The sequence below is a fragment of the Falco biarmicus genome, chromosome 8, assembly GCF_023638135.1.
Source record: "Falco biarmicus isolate bFalBia1 chromosome 8, bFalBia1.pri, whole genome shotgun sequence".
NCBI classification, from domain to species: domain Eukaryota; kingdom Metazoa; phylum Chordata; class Aves; order Falconiformes; family Falconidae; genus Falco; species Falco biarmicus.
The window spans coordinates 54,798,696-54,808,363 of NC_079295.1; the positions used below are offsets into that span (position 1 = coordinate 54,798,696).

Consider the following 9,668-nt stretch of genomic DNA (forward strand, 5'->3'; position numbering starts at 1 on the left):
CTGCATCTCTTCTTCCACACCAGCTTCCCCTGGTAAGGGTATGTCACAGCAATACTGCTCCCAGCATACACATCCTGCCCCATGCAACCCATAGAGAGGTGCAGTTCCATCACACCACGCAGCACTGACCCTGCACCGCTTGCTGCCCAGCACCCTCGCCCTGCTGCTCCTGCCCATGAGCTGCCAGGAGCACTGATCTGTTAAAGCTCCCCTGCCTGGCTTTCCATGTGCTATGTAAAAACTTTTTTTCATTGCCTAAACTGAAATGCCAGATAGAAATCACTCTAGTGAGAATCTGCAGCACAAAATGATTTATTTTGGTCTGGTTAAGAAAAGTGACTTGTTGGTTACCTGATCTCTTGCTATGCCACAATTTTACAGAGACAGCCCAGCAAGCCAAATACTCCAGGCTGGTATCAGAGACAGCGAGAGTTACAAGAAGGCATCAGAGAGGTAGATCAGAAAAAGAAAATACCTTGGCACAAACTCACAAGGATTAGAGATCTGTTACCAACAGGTTAATTTTTAGACTTAACCTTTGAAGCATTAAAAGTAAACAAGCAACAAGGAAGCTTCTTCCTCCTTCCTAGGAGGAGAACTGTTTTAAATTCACTGTAGGCCTGTGCTCAAGTCTCAGCTGGCTCAAACTGTTACAGCTCTGTGGCCACCACCACAGCCAAAACCCACCTTAGAGCTGAGAAACCAGCCTTGGCTCTCTGCCACTGCATATAATTGCACAGGGGCAAAGAAAAGTTCAGGTTAAGAAGCAGCAGCTATTTCTATTCAATTACATTGTTTAAACCCATTTTTCTATCTAGTTCCATCAAGACCTGAGGTCAGTAGAGCTGAAAGATCAGATTTCTCTGACAGCTCTTCACCTGGGAGCTTCCATGTGATTTTGGGGGGCTGTAAAACACAAGACTTCAAAGAATGTATCATCCAGCTCAATAGAAATATCATAATTTATTCTGTTCGTATAAAAAAGTTATAATCATGTAACAAAACTATGTCTTCATAAGAAGAAATATATTATTTCACATCATAAATAAATCAGCAAACATACAACCCTTGGCAACTCAAAAAAGCACTCGCCTGGTGCTTTCACGTCAGTGCTTGGGAAACAAGAAGAGCTGACAGATATACATACACACAGGATTATAGTACCAAAAAATACTGAGGTATTTTGTTTCTCTAGAAATGAAACTTTAGGTTTGTGAAGGCAAAAACCCCAACAATGCACTAACATAAAAATAAATAAATAGGACTGTCATATAAAAGGGGATAGCATCAGTGTTGCTCAAGGTGTCCAGGAATGGGAATACTGGTGAGCATGCTACTAAACACGGAGCAGGCTTAGGACAGACAAGACAAGGAGGAACAGCCCAGGAAGAGACAACGTCCTTTTATCTCTGTGTAGACATCCCAATACCGGCTTTAAAAGTCAGCAGAAAAGTCAGTAACACCTAGTTCTCTGGCTTTGGGTGAGCTCCTCTCCATTTACGAGACTGTTTGGGATGCATGGATGGTTCCCCACAAAACACGAGTGACTGATGACACTGTCCCTGTTGTTATTGCACTTCTGAGACAGTAAGTCTGAGTTCTGAACGTATTTTCACCCGCTTTTCAGCAGCTTGGGGAAGTGGTGATGGGGCTCTGAAGATAGCTTAAAGCACTGGATGAGGTGTGAACAGGGATGGAGACTGGAAAATTGAAGACCGTGGTGGTCGATGCTCCTCTGTCCAATACTGACATAGCAGGGCTACCAGCTTCTGCTGAGCAGTTGGGGGCAAGGACCTGTGACTCAAACTGAAGCAACTGCCCCATGAAGCTGAAGTTTGGAGAGATGATGCTTCTTCTCTGCTTCACAAACTCAAAGGCTTCATCCAGTTTGACTCTATTGGTCCTCATGAGATAAGCGAGGCAGATGGTTGCTGACCGGGAAATGCCAGCCTGGCAGTGCACAAATACCCTTCCTCCATCATTTTTAACAGAGTCTGAAAGAATTAAAATGCAGTTAGCAAACAAGTCCCACTGCTTCCAGAGGTGGGAAAGCACAGGCTGCTGTTTTACATTTCTTTAATTCATCTCTTCCTTAGCCTAATCGGTACACCCAGTGCTCCTGAGACAAAGGGAGCCTTTGTCCTGAGGGAACAGCAGTCTAGCTATTTTCATTCTGGGCTCCAATTCCAATTATACTAATAGCTCCTCCAGGTCACTTTAGCAGTCTTGCAAGATTGCTTTAATACTTATCTGCTTCAATTCACTAGCCCTTGCCTGCAAGACCGATGTCTCTCGATTTAAGATTTTGAACAGCTTTGTAAAGCTAAGCTTATTCCTCCAAGCAGAATGAAATTCATGGAGGTGTTCCCCAAGTATGACTCCCCAAGGGAATGAAATTCCCCAGCCTCAAATGTAGGTTTTACCAGGGGAAAAGAAGTGTGCATTACCCCAGGAAAAGCACAGACTGTAAAGAGAGCTCGCTTACCTATGAAATCAATCGCCTCGTTAAACCAGGAGCTGATATCTGCCTTGTGGTTGTCCTCCACGGGGATGCTTTTATACTGGTAGTGCCCTTCGAAGTGGTTGGGGCAGTTGGCCGAGACGTTGATGAGCGCTGTGATCCCCAGAGCATCCAGCATGTCCTTTCGGGAGGCGTGGTAGGCGCTGCCCAGGTAGAGGAAGGGCAGGATTTCCACCGGCCCACCCTGAAGCAGAAAGGACAGATACGGGTTAACTTCAGTCGGTAGCTTCCGAGCAGCCTCCCCTCCTCCCGGCACCCGCCCCGCCGGGTCCCCATCACTCCCTCACCCCCGCTCACCTGGTCGTAGAGGGGGGTCCCGCAGGAGCTGCACCCCGAGTCGGCGCTGCCGGGCGCGCTGCTGGCGCTGAGGGGCAGGCTGAGGCCGGTGGGGGCGGCCGGCTTGGTGCAGAGCTCGGAGCAGGCGGACGAGAAGGCTTCGTAACCTCCTGCGGGGGCAGAGGGGGGAGAGAGGCGCCGGGTGAGCGCTGCGCGGCGGGCGGGGGGCGAGCGCAGCCCCCGGGGGCGGCACGGCCGAGCCGGCGGCGCCCCCCGCTCCCCCGGCGGCGGCGGCCGGGGCCACTCACCCTTGAGGAAGCAGATGCGAGCGCCGCGGGCCTCCCTGCAGAGGGTGCCGAGGGCCAGCAGCAGCGTGCTGTCGCGCTTGGGCAGCTCCAGGTCGGCGCTGCGCTCGTCCAGCAGCACCACGGTGTGGACCAGCCCCTGGCGCAGGCGGGCGCGCAGCTCCTCGTTGGGGACGACGTGCTCCAGGGCCAGGGCGCCCTTGGCGCGGCGGCGGACGATGGTGCTGAGGCGGACGTTGCAGGAGCCGCGGATGTGCGCGGCGTTGAAGGAGAAGAAGGAGCGGCAGTCGAGGACGAGGCACTGCGCGGCGCGCTCCGTCAGCAGCCCCCGCAGCGCCTCGCACTCCAGCGCGCACACCCGCAGGTTCACCATGGCGGCTCGGGGCCGGGGAAGGAGGGAGGACGATGAGGAAGGCGCGGCCAGTGCCACAGGTGCCCGTGTCCCGCAGCACCGCACAACCCAGTCCGGCCCCGCACGCCCGCGCCCGCCTTATATAGGGCCGCGCCGCCGGGCCGGCGTTTTCTCAATGGGGCCGCGTCACGTGGGCGCCAGCGAAGACGTCACCTGGCGGCGCGCCAGCGCGGGCGCGCCCAGCCCGGCCGGCATGACGTCATGGGCCGCGCGGCCGGCGGAGAGCGCGCCCCCGCCGGCAGAGGCCCGCACACACCGGGGCGGACACTGGCTCTGCACGCGCAGCCACATAGATGTGAACATGCGTGCACGTATGTAAACAGACGTCCAGATGTGCACTTACACACGTGTGTGCGTACAGACAGGTAAGCAGGTGCTGACATACACACATACATACACATACAAATACCCATAAACATGGTGATATGTGTGCATACATGCACATCCACACACAGTTAATCTACAAACATGTATGCGCACATACAAACACAGACATAGACACACACGCACCTGCAGACACACATGCACACACCCCCTCAGGCGCACGCACACACTCACACTGTGCCCACCACTTCGAGCACAGGGGCCATGGGGCTGGGCCACCTTGCTGCCAGCTGTCCCCTGTCCCCTACCCCATGGCTCCAGGGCCTGGTTGGGGCTGGGGCATCCTTTGTCCACCCCCTCCACAGCACTGGCCGTGCCCCCCCTTTCCCACAGAAACCAGAGCATCGCTGGGGGGATGGAGGGTGGTGGGGCAGCAGTGCAGCGGCATGCAGAGCCTGGGTGTGGGCGTGCTTATTCTTCTAAAATATATATATAAAGAGATGAGCATATGCATACGTATATTTGTATTCATGCATAGACATAAATACGTGTACAGACATATCTACACATAAATACATATGTGTATACATATATTTGTGTATATATTTATAATGTAAACACATATTTGAGAGCTTTTCCCATCATGTTTTATGTGTAAGGGAAAAAATGTGGTAGATCTGTGGCCCATGTAAAGTTCATTTTCCTCTCGGAGAACACCCCCAGGAGTTGGGGGTGCCCAGTAACCGGCAGTGGAGCAGTGGGATCCCTTTTTCCCCCCCTTGGCAGTGCATCAGCGCTTCCCAAAAGTTTCCTTTTTACTGTGGGCGACTGCCTCGTGCCACCGAGACACTTGGGTGTTTCTTACTCAGGGCTTCCAGTCAGTGCTGCTTCCACTTCCCCTGCCTCCCTGTGATGCCTCCCCGGCCGCCAGCTCATGGCCCCTCACTGGCCCCGGCCACTGCTGCCCCCCCAGGGCCACCTCCCGCCTTGGCCCTCTGACCCCAGCCCTTGGCCAGCAGCTCCTCTGCCCCCCCAGTGCTGCCAGCCCCAGCTGTGCTGCTCCTTCCTCACCCCTTCCAGCAGTTTTCTGTTCTCACATCCCTTCTTCAGCTGTTCCTTTCAGAGGAGACCTCTCCACCCACCCCCCACACCAGAGCTCCTCTCCCTCGCGGGCTGCCAAGAACTGTCACTCCTCAAATGTTCCATCTTCTCCCCCACCAACGTCCCCCAGCCTTTAACCACCTCAGGCCTTCTCAGGCCAGCGGGGCTCCTCACCTGGCCGAGGTGTCCCAGGATCTCCTGGCTCCTCAGGGGGCTGTGAGGAGGGGGCAGAGGGATGAGCAGGGACAGGCAAGTGCCAGCTCCAGCTCACCCACTCGTGGCAGGGTTGTCCCTGCTCTGCTGAGCAGTGGGGCTCTTGCCAGAACGGCAGCCTCAAAGTGAATCTGTTTTTTCAACACTTTCCTTAAAAATAAACACAGGATTGCACTTTTCATTCCATTTGTTTATTGTTGTTCTTTTAACAGCAGGTTGGAAACAGATTGTGAGGGAAACACTCATATGCTTCAGTGCTGGGAAATTGCTCTGCTCTACCACACCATCACCCACCCTGTTCCTGGGACCCCACAGCTGTCCACAGCGCATCACTGGGTGTGAATGACGGTACCCACCAGCCGTGTGGGTGACACGTGCCCCTCCGCACCATGAGCGCGTGGGAGGTGGGCAGGGACCGTGGACCCACCGGTCCTCCTCTCATGCACTCTGAACCAGCTCCTCCTGGGACGTGGCATTGCTGTGACATCGTGCCATGGACAAGCTGTGGTGACCTTGCACATCATCTGTCAAACACCACCCTACCCAGTTTTTTCTAAGGAGCTGAACAGCGGGAAGTATTAATGATTCGTTCCTTGCCAGCTTTTTGCAGCAGAAACCAGTATAGCAGATGGCCATAAGACAGGACTTTAGTCGTCACCTTTTCCGAGAGAAAATGTCCTCCTTTTGATATGGAGCTCAGGTGTTGACCTTTCTGTAGGTCTACACCCAGGAATCACTCCAAGGCATCACCCAGCAGGAGCACATAGGAGACAAAGACTCCTCCGGGGTGCAGCAGAGAAGCCCTCTGTGGGGCTGGGAGCTGGGAATGTCCTTCTCCCAGGGAATTTGGTTGGGATGTTGCACTCCTCCAACCAACCCAAAGCCTTGTGCATTCCAGGAGCAGCAGCACGGGTTGGGAGACTTCACCGCAATGCTTTAATGGGAAGCAGTATTTTTAATGGTGCTGTGCCACTAGTGTCCCGTTGGTGGGAACAGCCAGCCCTGGCTCACAGACAGGTACCCATATGGCACTGACAGTCTTTTCTCCTGTCCTAAACTCTTGTCCTAAACTCTTCTCAATGTCCCATACAGAAAACAAAGCTGAAGACTGAGATGACACACATCCACACACCCCAATTTGGCAACTTCGGTTTTTCCCAAATTTAAAGAAATCAGCGTGTCTGACACCTGCACAACTAAGCGAGAATCTGATCTCAATGGCAATCACCTTCCCAGTCATGGTGATAACCAGCATCACGCAGATATTAAATGAGGGCCGGACACTGTGGGTCACATACCTCGGCTGCTCTGGGGCAGTGCAGGGATGGCATCCAGTTGAGGCCTTTGCGCAAAGGGAATTTACCTCCACAGCAAGGATAATTGCTCTGCGATGGACTTATGTAATTGTTAGACTTTTGAATCTGGTCTTGTTTACACCCAGTTTGAATCAGGAAGAAAAAAATTCATCACATGTGGCAGTGTGTACTTAATCACTTGTAATCCTGGACTAGCTGTTTCCTTGCTTTATTTTTGTTTTCTTTTCTTAAATAAACCTGCCACAAGAATGAAAGAAAAGAAAATACAAAACAGGGCTGAAGTGCTTTTAGGAGCTCACTCTGACCTGAATGACTTTTTTAAGGGTTAGATTTCCTGCTTAACAAAAGCCAGGAAATACAAAATTAACCCCTTCCTCCAAAACAATCCCTATTTGCACTCCGGCCACAATGTCTTTGTAAGGGTAATAATAGAAACAAGAGCATGGAGTGTGGAGGTGCTTTGATTTGAGCACATGGGACCCACTGCTGGCATTCAGCCCCCTTTATCACTTGAGCTTTCACGGTTCCCATGTTGCTCTGCCAAAACATGTACAAGTCCATAACAACATGAGAGCGCCATCAGTGTGAGCCCTTGCTCATGGCGTTAAGGACTTCTTGGGAAAATGACTTCATGGCAATTTCATCACATCACAGCCGAGTGTGTTGGCTTTGTCTCAGCAGGACCGGAGACCTGGCTGGCTTTCTCCAGAGGTCTCCCACCGCAACATGGCTGATGTTTATTCGGAAGGTAACCGAGGGGTGCAGACAGCTTCGGCATTGACTGACACTGATGCCAATTTGTTAGCCACTTGGTGACAAGTATAGATAACCCCTGTCCTGGAACTGGCCCATTGCACAAACTGGTTACCCAGTAATACTGGTTATTCAGGCTTTTTAACTAGTCACTCATAGCCAAAATCAGTCCTGAACTGTTCCAACAAAGCCAGAATTACAGCACCCCCGGACCTGACCTGAGCCTGTCTTGCTGCCCTCGGTGCAAGTTTTGCCTGAATAAAGATATCAAGGATCAAGCCTCAGCACTTGAGACACAGAACAAAAATGCATGTGGGAAACATCTGGAAACCATGCTGGATGCATTTCTTCAGCATGTGTAACATTTTCTCAGAATTCAGTTTCACAACCCAGCATTTCCTTTTGTAAATATTTGGGCAGATTTTACAGAGACACAGATTCATAAGAAACAGAAAGAAAAAGAAAGGAAAGATGGGAGGGGAGAAAGAAAAAGGAAAGAAGGAAGAAGGAAAGAAGGAAGGAAGGAAGGAAAGGAAGAAAAAGAAAGAGAAAAAAGAGTGGAAGGAGACAAAGAAAAGGATTCAGCGATGAATACAATAGAATACAAACAATATAGAATTACTGATGATTCATACTACAATGAAAACATTCTTTTTAATGCATTTGAATCCTGATACTTAACCCTTTCACCAGGCTTTGGCTGAGCTCAGACTGCCTCAGATTCTTCATGTTGCAGTTGATGAGATGGGGGAATAGGGAGTCAGAAGGGTCAGTCCCGACAGCATGAAAAGCAGCTCTGGGCCAGGGTCTCACTCCTGGAAAGACAGGCTGGAAAACCTGGTACAGCCTTGTTTCTGTGTGCCACGTCCAGTGCATAACAATTTCTTGCTGAGTGGAAAATAGTTGGTGAAGCAGCTCGGGTGTTTCAGCTGAGGACACATCCTGGATACAGACGTACACTGAGGAATAAGGAGAGCCCCTTTCTCCCAGCCCTGCCTAAGAAAATCTCAGCTCTTTCCTGCCCTGCCCAGCCCAGACCTCTCGCTACCTCCTGCCCCAGGGCTCTGGGCAGTGGTGGGGGGACAGCAGGTGCTGGCAGCAGTGGGTACCTTTCCTGCACCCACATGGACCACAGTGGTCACTCCCTGGACTCCAGGCTCCTCACCATGAGCCTTTCTCTGCCGCATTTTTTAATGCAGAGCCATGAGCTCCCCATCGCTTCACGATGCTGCAGGCAGCACACCACACATTGCCAGCTACAAAATGTGACAGCCCCCGGAGCCAGCCCCACGCTGCAACGGGGGGCTTGCCATCAGCTCTGCATCTGCTGCTCCGTTACACGACCCGAGGCACCCAGACAGCGCACCTGGCACCATATGACCCTGTACATGTGTGTGTGCCTGTCACAGGGCCCAACATATGGCATCTCACAGCCTGAAACCCAAGGCGCTAGAGAATTCTGCAGCATGGACGGTCCCCGGTCATAATTTTGCAAGTGGCTCTGTGTCTGCTTGAGCAGCTAATGCAAGTCAGGAGTTCTGCTTTCTCTTCCAGTGACTCACCGAGTTGCCTCAGGCGAGTTGCTTAGTGCTTCGTTTTAACATGATTACAGGCATTAGACAGCCAGTCTGGGATACCATGGATTTGATATTCAAAATCATTAAATACCTGCCTCCAAAGGAAAATCTCTGGGAATTAGTGGCACTGATACAGTTCACAGCACTGGGATCAGCTTAGTAGGGCAAATGGTTTAGGCAATTTAATCTTACATTTAATTGCCTCTATTAATCTGTTATGAATCATGCCATGCACTAGGCATAAGGGTATTTATTCAATAAAATCACTGTATTTGTAAAGTTCTCATATTTCAAGATGAAAGGTATTAGATATATAATAAAATATACTTATGGGAAATTATTCTTCCTACTGCTTGAACGCGTATTTTCTCAATAACATCCTCTAATGGCTAGTATAGTAAGGCAAGGCTTCCGTGGGAGGAGGGTAAATTTGGATAGAAAACAAATGACGTACCTCACACCGCGGAGCAGGGAGAGGCATGCTCTCCTACCCAGAAACATGAGAGCCGGGTTTATTGCTAGTCATGTGATGCTGGTGTTTTGTGGCTACGTATGAGCTTCAGATTCCCAGAACTATCCGCTCTCATAAAGGTTGAGATAAGAGATGCTGAGCCACTACCATTTGCAGGCTGTTCTTTTGTTCTTCTTAATGTTTACAGAGAGACGAAGGCTTCATGAATGTGCATGGCACACAGTAACCAACAGAAGGGCAGAGGGGCTGATTCTGAGCCTGGGATTGTGCTGCCTTGTGCCCATTAGGATGGAGCAGAGCTGGAAGGGGTACAGCTGGAGTCTGGCATCTTGTTACCTGTCCTGGAGGGAGTGCAAACCTGTTCTTCATTACCTATAGCTACCTCTCTTCTCACCAGC

The 9,668-nt window shown here is 51.1% G+C and overlaps 1 protein-coding gene across 1 annotated transcript; it reads right to left on the minus strand.

Moving 5' to 3' along the window:
* Positions 1-944: 944 nt before the first annotated feature.
* On the minus strand, positions 945-3,607 carry DUSP1 (dual specificity phosphatase 1). Its single transcript, XM_056350291.1, has 4 exons — positions 3,106-3,607; positions 2,819-2,967; positions 2,486-2,705; positions 945-1,994 (listed from the first exon to the last, which is right to left on the minus strand). Exons 1-4 carry the CDS (start codon positions 3,473-3,475, stop codon positions 1,624-1,626), a joined length of 1,110 nt encoding a protein of 369 aa, XP_056206266.1. The 5' UTR covers positions 3,476-3,607; the 3' UTR covers positions 945-1,623.
* Positions 3,608-9,668: the final 6,061 nt, after the last annotated feature.